We start from the raw sequence: 12957 nt of genomic DNA, 5'->3' as shown, positions 1-12957 counted from the left end.
AGAGAGGTTACTTTGAAGTACCTCATTTAGGCCATTGGTTCGTTTTAGTCCGTTTTGTCAGTTTTATTTTTGTTTCGCTTTACGTTTAGTCAAATTACATATTTTAATTCATTTTTATTTTTACTTTGCATTTTAATCCTTCAACTTTTTAAATTTGCATTTAAGTCCAAACTGTCCAATCTTTATGTTTTTTTAGTTCTATTTTTAAAATTGCAGTCCAGTCCCATATTTTACAAAATTGCAGGGAGGTCCTCAAAGTCCAAAATTGCAAAGCCGTGCCATTTCCTCTCCAGATCCAGGTGTCCTGTTCTCATTGGTTCAGATGCACACTTGTCAGCTATAAAAGCAACACAGTGGCAATGAATTTCACACGTTTTTCCATTCATCAAGTGCCAACTCATAAACACAGAGTCACACTCTCTCTCTTGGCAGTTACAAATCAAACAGAAAAAGCTTGAAGCCTTCATCAATGGCGCAAAAGAACCCTAAACCACTTCCAGAACAAAAAATCCAGAAAAGTTGAACTAATTTGTTACTGCAATTCTCAGTGATTCAATTGAATCATCATCACTGAATTGCAGACTCTGCAATTCGAAGCACGAGCTCTTCACCCATGGCGAAAAGCTACGAGTGCTGATCACAGAGATTTGAAGGAAGAAGAAGGAAAGAAGTTAGGGTTTACACCGAAGAAGATGAAGATTCAAGGCTAACAAGAACCACACTGATTTATTTTCAGTCTCCAGAAACGAAATCAGATCAAAACAGAAACAAGATTTGAAGATTTTCCGAAGAAATCAACAATCTCCATACAAACTCAGGTAAACACGTGAATCTTCATCATTCTCATCATCAAAGCCAATAACAAACTCAGAGAAGATGTAGATCTGTGAAGTTGAAAACATTTAAGCCAAAAAACCTAAAAGATTTCCAAAAAACCGTAACACCAAAAGCACAGATCTACATCATCCAGGCCGTTAATCTCTTCATCTTTTCGTAACAAAGATCATCAGTACGTGAATCAACAGAATCTTAAAAAGATTCAAAGAATTTTATCAAAAAAAGCAAACCCTAATTTTACGAAAAACGTAAGTGAGAAGACCAGATTCACGTTGATTCACGTAATGTTTGTAAAAGCCAAGGCCAGAATCGTAATCGCAATGAAAAGACGAAGAGAATGATATGATTTTCATCAAATTCTGGGTTGAAAGCTCGCCGGAACCCTAGGGAGCTCACCGGAGAAGATGAAGGTTCCGGCGAGCCTACGGTGGCTCCAGCCAGACCTTCATCTCTCACGGCGGCTCAACCCAGAATCCGGTGAGCTCATGCTAGAGAGAAGGCAGAGCAATTGTGGTATAGAGAGAGAAAGACAAGGGGAAAGTGAAACCCTAGGTCTGTCTCACCTCTTTTATAGAGGTTTTATCCTCTAAGCCCAATGGGCTTACGCTGTTGGGCCTAGGGTTTCAGCTTTCCCTTGGCTTCTCTTGCTATACGCGCGCCCCCCTTTGCTTCCTGTACCCCTGCTTGTTCCAAATTTTTATCAATAAATTCCAAGAAATTTACTATGTCATTTTACTATTCTTCTTGATAATTTTCAGTGGTATTTTACTTGGAAAAGTTGGTAAAAATTTTTAGTGTTGTTTTGTCAAGGGTTTTTACTATTTTAAGTCATTTTTCTCGCATTTCTACCCATTACTTCATGTGCATAATATTCGTGTTCGTCATGTTTGATTTGCATACTTTTCCATGTGAATTTTGCTACTGTTTGCTATGCATATGTCACTGTTTTGATGTGTTGAGTTTTATTCTTGCATCATGCGCATTATTCATCACATGTTTCCGGCTTATTCTTATCGTCACTTTACCGTCTTACGCCATACTTTCTTCTATCGCTTCATGCCATATTCTTTTTTACTACTTGCTGCTAACATTTCCTTTCATGTTGATCACTTCATAGCGCTTCATTATCTTCACTATTGTCTCCGTTAGTTTAGTTTTCTTTTTTTTACAAATTGTAATTCATTCGGTGATGTAATATTTTACCATTGGTTTGTAGCTTGGCAAAGAGGCCATAGAATGTATTTAGGCAATTTTTGTAATATGGACTATGGACACTATGGCGCACCGACACGCACACACTCACCTTAGATGTATGCATAGGATTGTATGGTTAGATAAGCGCTTAGGTTTTAAACACTTAGAGAAAATCCATCTTTTTTTTTTTTTCAAAAAAAAAAAAAAACAATTGAACTTCACTTCAAAAATTTTCATAATAAATATGAAGTCAACACTTCATTTTTCCTTTCTTTTTTTTTTCTTAAGAAAAATTCAATTCATCTTAATCATTTAGACTTTCTTTTCAATCACTAATCAAACCTCACTTTTTTTGCTAAATCTCATGCTCATGAAGCCTCCCAATCTCCTTCTTCAAAACCATTTTCAAAACTAAAATCAAACAATTAAAACGAAAAAAACAAGTCTTTTTAGCAAGAACTACGCCGGTTTTGATCCCGTAAAACGGTACGTAGGCAATGAGTCAAAACTCATCCAAGCCGAAATAAAATCAAATTCTACTTCTTCTCACCCCTATTCTTCACTCAAATAAAACTTCTTTTCTTTCAATAAGTAGGCAATAAAAAAATAAAGCGTAGAAATCAACTTAGGAGAGCGGCTCTTATGGAGTACCATAATCGCTCCGGGTGCCTAACACCTTCCCGTAGCGAAAACGACCCCCGAACTTAGAATTTAAGGGTTTTTTCTCAATTTTGCCCTTCCCAAGAAAAAACAGAGAATATCAACGGTCAAAAGGTTCAAGTCCAATTAATGGCTTGGCACCCAAAAACCATGATAACAGTCTATATTTAAAACCACATCAAGTTATTTTCTAGATTATATTTAGTTAAAAAAAATTACATAAATATTTCAAGAAGTTATAGATTTATTTGATTTTGATGTATGTATAATTTGGTAGGTTTTTTTTTACTTCTAGACTCTTAGGAATATGGTTTGCTTTGTAATTTTTTTTATGTCTTGGTTTATAAGCTTGTCTGGGATATACTTAAAGGGTCTGACAAGTCATGGTTCTATATTTTGTAGCATATGAACCTTCAATTTAACCCAATATTGAGTATGAATTCATTTAATTTGAAAACACCAATGATTTCTAAACTACTAAGATAGATTACAATTGGATTTTGAATTTTAAAGAAGCATATATGTAACCTCTCTATCTTGGTCTTGAATCTAGCATCTTCACTTTCCATATAAGATCAAATTTCTTGTAACAATTCTTTCCCAACAATTTATTTTCTTCATCGTCGCAATCTAAATACCAACATATTATCTCGAAAATCCCCTGTAACCCTTGGATTTAGCATTTACCACTTGAGGTGATGGTTTCCTAGCTAGAGGCTCCCCCAAAAAATAAGCTCAACACTAATCCCCAAAAAATGACTAACTCTCTCATATCATATACTAAACCTTCTGACCTTGATCACGACACCGTTGTTGGCAAGGTACCCCTTAAGTTGTCTTAGCATGAATATTTGGATAACAGTAAAACTCTTCCTCGGCCGCATCTTGTAGGTGAGAAAATCACAAGAAATATGGGTTTGAATATGTATTTAAAAATAAATAAATCCTTGTGTTCGAAGAAAATAGGTTTGGTGTTAATTGAAATGTGAGAATAGGGAAACAACACAAGTAATTTGTATTCACTCCAAACTTGGAAGCTACCTCTAGTACTCCCTTTACAAAGAGATTTTGCCTCAAAGCCCTTGAAGAATTAATCCACTATAACATGAATTGCTTACGAGAACTAAGGTATATTCTTATCTACCTGACAATATCTTAGACTTATTTTTATTTTTTATTCTTAAGAAGCTAAATTAATCCACCTAAATTGGCATATATAAGAATCAAACTTGAGACCTTCATGATGAGCACACACTAAAAGAAGATTTATTTCTACAAAGTTATGACTAGCCTCTTTGTCTTTTCAAAGTCCGGGTATAACTTAGCCCTTTGAAGAGTTACAAACGATGGTAAAATACAACGATTGTGTTGTTGTACACGAGTTACTCTCACAAAGAGGGTAATATAGTTTAAGGTTAATTAAGTTTTTGGTCCCTATAAATATCTGCAGTTTTGTTTTTAGTCCCTATAAAAATAAATCACACTTTTTAGTCCCTACAAAATTTTCTGTTAGTGTTTTAGTCCCTGTTAAATTAAAATTTGTTTAATTATGTTTAAACTTTTAAATTTTTGAAAGATTTTTTACATACATGTTCATAACATCGTAAGACACTCTTTTGTAAAAAAATTTAGTTTTTTAACATGTAATGAATTAAATATGAATTTTTCTAAAAGCCAAATTTTCAAGATTATATTAATGAAAATTTTGCGGAGGAACTTTGATAATATTCTAAGTAAGTATGTGAAAAATATGTTACAAATTTAAAAGTTTAAGCACAATTAAGCAAATTTTAATTTTACAAGGACTAAAAGTATGTGTTGGTCCCTGTTAAATTGAAATTTGTTTAATTATACTTAAACTTTTATATTTTTAAATAATTTTTAACAGACATGTTAAGAACATTATAATAATCTCTTTTATAAAAAATTAGATTTTTTTAACATGTAATGAATTAAATATAATTTTTTTAAAACGCCAAAAATTTAAGATAAAACTAACGAAAATTTGGATCTAAAAATTAAATTTTGAGTTAATTTATTGTGGCGGAACCTTTTATAATGTTTTAAACAAGTATGTAAAAAATCATTAAAAAATTTAAAATTTTAAGCATAATTAAACAAATTTTAATTTAACAGGGACTAAAAACACTAACGAAAAATTTTGTAGGGACTAAAAAGTGTGATTTATTTTTATATGGACTAAAAATAAAACTGCAGATATTTATAGGGACCAAAAACTTAATTAACCCTATAGTTTATAGCTTGATACAAGTGTTATCTTTCAAAAAGGAAAGTGTACAACAATGTGTTGCACTTATAGATTTCTTCTTGAATTTCTCTTGAGAACATATTTGAGTAGGATTTGACTATTTATAGTGATTTTTAAGGTAGTACAATTTAGAATGAGTTTATTTAAGATGAAATCAGGTTGACCCAAAATATTTGTGGAATAGTGACTTTCTTATTACCGAAAAATAATTTTTTTTACTCAAAAATGATATGTGTGCAACTATTATGAGACAACCATCTTCTTTCCCCTTCTTTTGGGTAAAAAATAATAGACACAGAGACAAAGATAGAGATAGAAGAGGGAGGGAGGGAGGGATAGAGAGAGATATGTCCAAAAAATTATTTCAAAGTGTTGTACAAAAGAAAAAAGGATGGAGCAAAACAAAAAATTCATACCAAACAAATTTAATACTACCTCTAAGTCTGTAGGACTACTCAACTTTTAAATAATGTTTTCTATTTTTCTTTGGTGTATACATCGTGATTTATATGTAGCCATAATAAACTCATTTTTAGCGGCAGACGGTACTTTAAACTGATATCTTGTCATTCGTCAAATTGTCTATATTTCAGTGTTAATTGAAATGTGAGAATACGGAAAAAAAAAAAAAAAAAAAAAAACACAAGTAATTTGTATTCACTCCAAACTTGGAAGCTACCTCTAGTCCTCCCTTTATGAAGAGATTTTGCCTCAAAGCCCTTGAGGACTTAATCCACTATAACATGAACTGCTTACAAGCACTAAGGTATATTCTTACCTACCTGACAATAAAAGAAGATTTATTTATACAAAGTTTCGACTAATTTGAACCTTTTTGTCTTTTTAAAATCCAGGTACAACTTAACCCTTTAAGGAGTTACAAACGATGGTAAAATACAACGATTGTGTTGGTGTACACGAGTTACTCTCACAAAGAGGGTAATATAGTTGATAGCTTGATCAAGTGTTATCTTTCAAAAAGGAAAGTGTACAACAATGTGTTGCACTTTTAGATTTCTTCTTGAATTTCTCTTGAGAACATATTTGAGTAAGATTTGACTATTTATAGTGATTTTTAAGGTAGTACAGTTTAGGATGAGTTTATTTAAGATGAAATCGGATTAATCTAAAATATATGTGGAATATTTTTTAGTGACTTATTATTGAAAAATAACTTTTTTTACTCAAAAATGATGTGTGCAACTATTATGAGACAACCATCTTCTTTTCCCTTCTTTTGGGAGTGAGGGAGAGAGAGTTGTCCAAAAAATTATTTCAAAGTGTTGTACGAAAGAAAAAAGTATGGAGCAAAACAAAAAATTCATACTAAACAAATTTAATACTACCTCTAACTCTGTAGTACTACTCAACTTTTAAATAAAATTTTCTATTTTTCTTTAGTGTATACATCGTGATTTAGATGTAGCCACAATAAATTCATTTTTAGCGGCAGACAGTACTTTAAGCTGATATCTTGTCATTCGCCAAATTGTCTATATCCCTATCTTCTTAAAAAAGTTGGGAGAGAATTTTCATATATCATGAATAATATTGAGATTTCACTTTTAATTAACCATATAAAAATTTGAAATCAACATATCTTGCTCAGACTCTATATTCATGATTATATAATTATAGGGTACTACCTCAAATTCTGGAGAAGCATATTGTTGTTGCTTTTTCATTTTAGAGTGGTTTTCCATTACAAAAATATGTACAGAAAATTAAATCATGAAAACATTCACACAAAGCTAAGTTGCTTCTGCCAAAGTTTGTTTCCTCTTTACTTTACACATCAAATTAACTGCATACCAAAAACTAATATTGAGTCACTTCAAATAATGTACATCTGAGACAAAGCCAGAGTGTATGCATTAAGGAAGGGGGGAGATGCTACACCACTTGCTCATAACTCGTCTTTGGACCTAGCATCTCTTCCATGTTCATCAAAGGATGCATATGCTTTAATAATTGACTCATATATTTTAATCCCTTTCAAGTATTCACTTTTGTGAAGATACTGCATAGAGAAAAAGCAACACACAAGTCAAAGTTGAAATCTAAACAAAATGCAGGTACAGTATGGTGCATGACATTAGGATACAACCAAAAAACAATAAGGTGCAAAGTGTCCGAAAAAAGGTGCAATGCATTGTCATTTTGTGTAACAACGATTTTCTGGCACAACCTTCTTCAAGTAGAATACAACCTTAACTCAGACAAACATACAACGTTTCTCAGAATACAAAGTCTGAGGTAGTTTTTATATATTCATTGACTCTTTTCTTGCATGTTTATGGTGAACACTTTCATTTCCAAGAAACTTATCTCTGATGTGGCAAATAAGCCATAGCAAAAGAGGCTAATTCAAGCAGAATATGCCAACAACAGATGTATAATTAATAATCCTACAGTACAGACAATGACATCGCTTGCGTCGATAAACATACAATTAGGAACACAATATATTATAAGAATCACCTCATTGTGGTCATGGAGTAGAATGGGAGTGTTTGCCATAGGTGAAAATCCAATTGTCGGCAATCCAAGATTGCGGAAAAAGCGTCCATCTGTGGAGGCAGGAAAAACCTCTGGCTTACGAATTTTCCCACCAGCCTCTTCGACAGCATTTTTTAACAATGCCCACCATGGATTGGAACTGTCAGTTTTGGTGAAGACTGGTTTCCCGGACGCATCATGCACAGATATCTTTTCTTTGAACTGTCAGAGCTAAAAGATGTTAGAGAAAGAATCTAATAAGGGGTAATTTGTTCTCAAAAAAAGGAAATTCATAAAATAAATAATCACGTTGTGTATGAAATTTTGAGGAACTGTCATAACATTAACCTTTTCACAGAGAAAAGAAAAGAGGATAAATTGCAGAAGATTAAGGCAATGATCTGATATGTTCTAATATACATATGTTACGAAAGACGAAGCAGACACCTATTAGCGGAGAGTATTGTGTATTTACAAGACATGGACGATAAAAATATAAAGCGAAGTGGATAATTAGCTCCTTACAGTGAAAGACATATTGCGCGAAGTAGGTGCCCACTCTTCAGCAATTCGCCTCTCCAATGATTTTGTATCAGCAGTTGGTGGTACTCTAATATCAAATCCAGCTTCTGCTTCAGATGGCTGCAAATTCATGACAAAACCCTGGTGCACAGCAAAAGAAAGATAGAATAGAATCATTATCGGGGAATTCAACCTTGATAATTGATGAAATTTCTTAACATGTAAAATAAAGTGTCGTTTCAAAGGTAAGCATATATTGTTGGCAGACTCCACTACAATTTCTATTCTATTCATGGAATACTCAATCTTATATATTACATAAAGTTTTAAACTGTTGTCTGCAACCATGATTGCGTCCGCAACATCAAAGTTTTAGAGTGGTCACCTCAACTCTAATGCAATTCAATTTGCACTTGTTTGCAATATCAAAGATTGTGATATAACGTAACGACACATAACTATAATATAAAGTTTTACATTATACAAGACATGTTTGACCACTTTGATGAAATATTGAAGTCGGTTGACTTACTGTTGGCGATGGAGTTCCAGCCTTCAAAAAGGCCATGTTAATAGAAACAACATCCCCGTCAGCTTTCAAGCCGGCCTTGATCAAGTCGAACTGTGAGGCGCGATACCTTTGGATGTTTTCAATACTCTTCCAAAGATTCTCCATAGCAGAATTATCATAAAGCTTGGACCCATGTCCTGGAGCCCCAACGGCTTTGATCACCAGCCACCATGGGCTCCTCTCTCCATAGAACGCCCTGTAATGCTCATCCGGAGAAGCCAGCCCTGTTTGTTTGTAAGTGAAAAAAAGTTGAAATGAGTTTAATAATGAACTGCATTACAGTAAATAAACAGTACTTCTACAAAAACAGAAACAGTTTGTTTTATCTCAAGGCAGAATCAATTCTAATGATTTCCAAAGTAAAACCAAACACACTTAGCATGCGTTTTGAAATCTTCAAGTCACCGCAGCACTATGCAGCTAATTAAAATTACTCTTTCGAGCTTCAACCTATCAAATGCTAAGTAATGGTCACCATGTGTTACAAACACGCCATTAGTCTTGAGTAAATTTTATTCACTAAATTTTTCCTTCAAATACCTAAAAGCTAGAACCTATCCAAATCAGTTTTCTAACAAACTTTTTGCAACACAGACAGCCAATTGGATTGCTTTACTATTTTAAAATTGCACGTCCTTCGTTGAAGAGTGTCACATCTGTCAAATGACACCTAAAAGCTAGAAATTTGAAATTTCTTCCTTACTCTATACAATGTGAATATCAAATTGGTTCTTAACTTTTTTTTTAAAATTTTGCAAGTTGGTCCCAATTTTTTAAAACTTTCAAACTAACCCCTATAAATTTTCAAAAAACTATAAATTAACCCCTAAAATTTTCAAAAATTGCAAATTAGTACCTATTTTTCAAATTTCAAGTATGACTCAAAACTTTTAAAATTTATAAAGGCAACCCAAAAATGTTAACAATACATTTTTTTTATTACTCTCCAAATAAAAACATTTAGAAATAAAAGAAATTCAATTGAATCATTTAAATTACCTAAAATTCTAAATTTCCAATTACTTCATCCAAACACGCCTCATGTCATCAAGAAAAGATTTCCTTTAGTGTGTAGACAAAGTGACAAACATTACCTTAAAACTCACACACTACATTTCTTTGAATTGAATAGATATAGATAAGATACATTAGCACATAAATAACCACAATGTTTTAAAGTACCTTCATCAAGCACTACACCAACATTCAATTCTTGAAAAACCTTTGAAAGAGAAAACTTCTCCGCACCATCATGTCCACCAACCTCCTCATCAGGAGCAAAAACCAAATAAACAGTCCTCTTAGGCTGAAAATCCCATCCTTTAAGATTCCTAACAGCTTCAAGATACTGCATACCAACACACTTCATATCCTGTGACCCTCTTGCATAAATTCTTCCTTCATCATCCACATGGGCTTCAAACGGATGATGATCCCACTTGTCGTGCTCGGCGGGGACAACATCAGTGTGAGAGTAGAGCATAATGGATGGAAGGTTTGAATTTGTTCCTGTCCATTTGAGAAGGATTAGTGGCTTTCCGGATACGAATTCGATGGTTTGAGATTGGAGTGAGAGGGAGTTGGCTTGTGTTGTTAGGAAATTGGTAGATTGAGTGTAGTTTGGTGTTGGATGGTCTGTTCTGGTTTGTAGGTATTGTTGGAAACGTGATATTATGTTTGATTCTTCTGAAGCTTTAACATATGTTAATGTTGTTGTTATTGTTAGCAGAAAAGATATAAGGAGGATGTTTTGATGGTTGAACACCATCTTCCTCCGCTGGTGGTGGTGGTGAGTGCTGACTCCTTACTCTTGAACTCGTTGGTTTTGCTGTTTATCACCACCTGGCTTTGACAACCTCAAATGTACGATTCTTTTCTGGATTTTAGTTAGGTTCTGTTACGTAAGGGGAAATGAAACCAAAAAAGAGAATAGAAAATCGAGTCAATAGGCAATTATCCTCTAAAATTGTAAGTTTCGTCGATTACCCTGAAATTAACAAAACTTCAATTACCCCTAAAATTTTAAAACGTTAATCAACTTACCAATTTCGCTACCTTAGGACCGTTATAGTTACGGCCGCCGTTCACCGGGGCTTCGGTCGCCGGCTTCCCTGTCATCAGGTCACCAACTTCCTTAACCTTCCGGCACTGGGCAGACGTCAGCCCCCATACATGGTCTTACGACTTTGCGGAGACCTGTGTTTTTGGTAAACAGTCGCCCGGGCCTGGTCACTGCGACCCCCTTTGTGAGGAGGCACCCCTTCTCCCGAAGTTACGGGGCTATTTTGCCGAGTTCCTTAGAGAGAGTTGTCTCGCGCCCCTAGGTATTCTCTACCTACCCACCTGTGTCGGTTTCGGGTACAGGTACCCTTTTGTTTAAGGTCGTTCGAGCTTTTCTTGGGAGTATGGCATCAATTACTTCAGCGCCGGAGCGCCTCGTACTCGAACCTTGGCTGGAGCCATTTTCTCTACCCCTTCTTACCCTGAAAAAACAGGGGGCACCTTGTGTTCTTGAACCGATAACCATCTTTCGGCTAACCTAGCCTCCTCCGTCCCTCGGGACCAACACCGTCAAATTTTTTTGTTAGTGAACATGACTTTTTGCAAATACCTCCTAAAGTTTTGCACTTTTGTGCAAAATGTCCCCGAACTAAAAAATTTATATTATTTTTTTCTTAAAGACAAATTATTAACAGTTAAATATTAAATCTAACTATTAATTTTGGAGTTTGGAAAAACTACATGCATATATCCATCAAAATAGGCATGTACTTGTTTGCTTTTTCCATAGTTCGTTTTTTTTTTTAAAAAAAAAAATTGGGGAAGGGAAACATGTGTATTTTTTAAAGTGACAATAATGGTTATTTTTACAAAAGAAAAGATCAAACCTCAAATTAGTTTATATTTTTAAGATGGTATCATTCATTCACTTCTCCTGATTAAATTTAATAAATCAATCATCAAGGAAATCACTATGTTACCTTTCTGTCCTATTTCCCCCCAAATAAATAAATAAAAAAGAACAACAATAGTTCTCATTACACATGAAAAAAAATATAAATTTTAAGTTCGGGGCATTTTGCACATAAGTGCAAAACTTCAGGGGGTATTTGCAAAACGTCATGTTCACTAACAGAAAAATTTGATGGAATGGGTAAATTGATTAACGTTGTGTAATTTCAGAATAATAATTGAAGTTTTGTTAATTTCAGAGGGATAATTGACGAAACTTATAATTTCAGGGGTAATTGTCTACTTACTCATAGAAAATCTCTCTTTTATCCTATGAGTTAACTCAGTTGGTACGGATATTGCATATATTTATATGCAGGAGCCGGGGTTCGAACCCTGGACATCTCTCATTTCTCCACATTTAAAATGTGTGATCTCTAACCACCACCAGGCTACTTGACAAAAAAAAAGTCACTCTTTTTTTATTTATTGTTTTTAAACCAAAGTATCTTATTAATAATAATTTATTATTTATACTTATGCTTGACCATGTATCTTTTCCTTTAGACAGAGCTTGAGCATCTATCTTATAAATATTGTATTTTAAAATAAATAAATAATGAGTAAACCATCAATTTTGTTATTAAACTGTAACTTTCTTATCAGTTTAGTCCTAAAACTATTAAAATTAATAAAATGTCCCTAAACTATGAAAAATACATCAGTGTAGTCCCTAAACTATCGTGAAAAACAACCAATTTTGTCGATTGAAGAACTAAATAGTTAAATTGGAAAATAGTTTATTAAGATTTTAGTTGATTTTCCTTTCAAAATTTTTTTTAGTTGATTTTATTAGTTTAAGGACGAAATTGATGAAATGGTGATAGTTCACGGACTAACTTTACTTTTTATTCAATAAATAATTTATGATTCTAGTTGGAATCTACTTACTCATATTAATTTATAGAGTAACTAAAAAATTAAATCAAAAATAGTAACAAATTTTAAAACTTTAAAAGAAGTTGAATATACATTTTCCAAGAGAATATTACTGCATTGGTTTCCTTAATTTGTGATTTTAGATCATCGACAATAAGGTAGTAAAGGACATTGTTGAAGATATTTGAAGAAAATCAACAAATCAGAAGAGATTTTCCTAATATAAGAAGTCATTTCAATGATCAATAAGGTAAAGAATATTATGGTTGGTCAAAAAAAAGGTAAAGAATATTATTTTTTTTTTTTTATGGAAAGGTAAAGATATTGTTAATACTAACATTTGAACTTATTTTATCTAAAGAGCTTAGCAGCGAAACTCACGTACACTAAATGCTGAGAAATGGAAAATTATAGATTCAAACTCGTGCCCCTATTTATCAAATATCGCTGCAACCTTTCATCATATGAGCTGAATTTTCGAGACTAACCTTTGTATTTATACTTACAGCTGTTA

The 12957-nt window shown here is 33.3% G+C and overlaps 1 protein-coding gene across 1 annotated transcript; it reads right to left on the bottom strand.

Moving 5' to 3' along the window:
- Positions 1–6612: 6612 nt before the first annotated feature.
- Positions 6613–10458, bottom strand: LOC11429277 (aminoacylase-1). Its single transcript, XM_003589715.4, has 5 exons — positions 9735–10458; positions 8514–8776; positions 7985–8122; positions 7442–7681; positions 6613–6980 (listed from the first exon to the last, which is right to left on the bottom strand). The coding sequence occupies exons 1-5, from the start codon at positions 10318–10320 to the stop codon at positions 6867–6869; spliced, it is 1341 nt and encodes a 446-aa protein (XP_003589763.1). The 5' UTR covers positions 10321–10458; the 3' UTR covers positions 6613–6866.
- Between the last annotated feature and the right edge of the window lie 2499 nt (positions 10459–12957).

The sequence above is a fragment of the Medicago truncatula genome, chromosome 1 (assembly GCF_003473485.1).
Source record: "Medicago truncatula cultivar Jemalong A17 chromosome 1, MtrunA17r5.0-ANR, whole genome shotgun sequence".
NCBI lineage: Eukaryota > Viridiplantae > Streptophyta > Magnoliopsida > Fabales > Fabaceae > Medicago > Medicago truncatula.
This window is presented reverse-complemented; position numbering and strand designations above follow the sequence as displayed.

Excerpts from the sequence above, each read along its gene's own strand:
- LOC11429277 (XM_003589715.4), bottom strand. The coding sequence starts at position 10,320 with ATGGTGTTCAACCATCAAAACATCCTCCTTATATCTTTTCTGCTAACA. Across the intron at positions 8,777-9,734 it reads TGGTGTAGTGCTTGATGAAG|GGCTGGCTTCTCCGGATGAG; the intron begins GTACTTTAAAAC and ends ACAAACAAACAG. Across the intron at positions 7,682-7,984 it reads CGCGCAATATGTCTTTCACT|TTCAAAGAAAAGATATCTGT; the intron begins GTAAGGAGCTAA and ends TAGCTCTGACAG.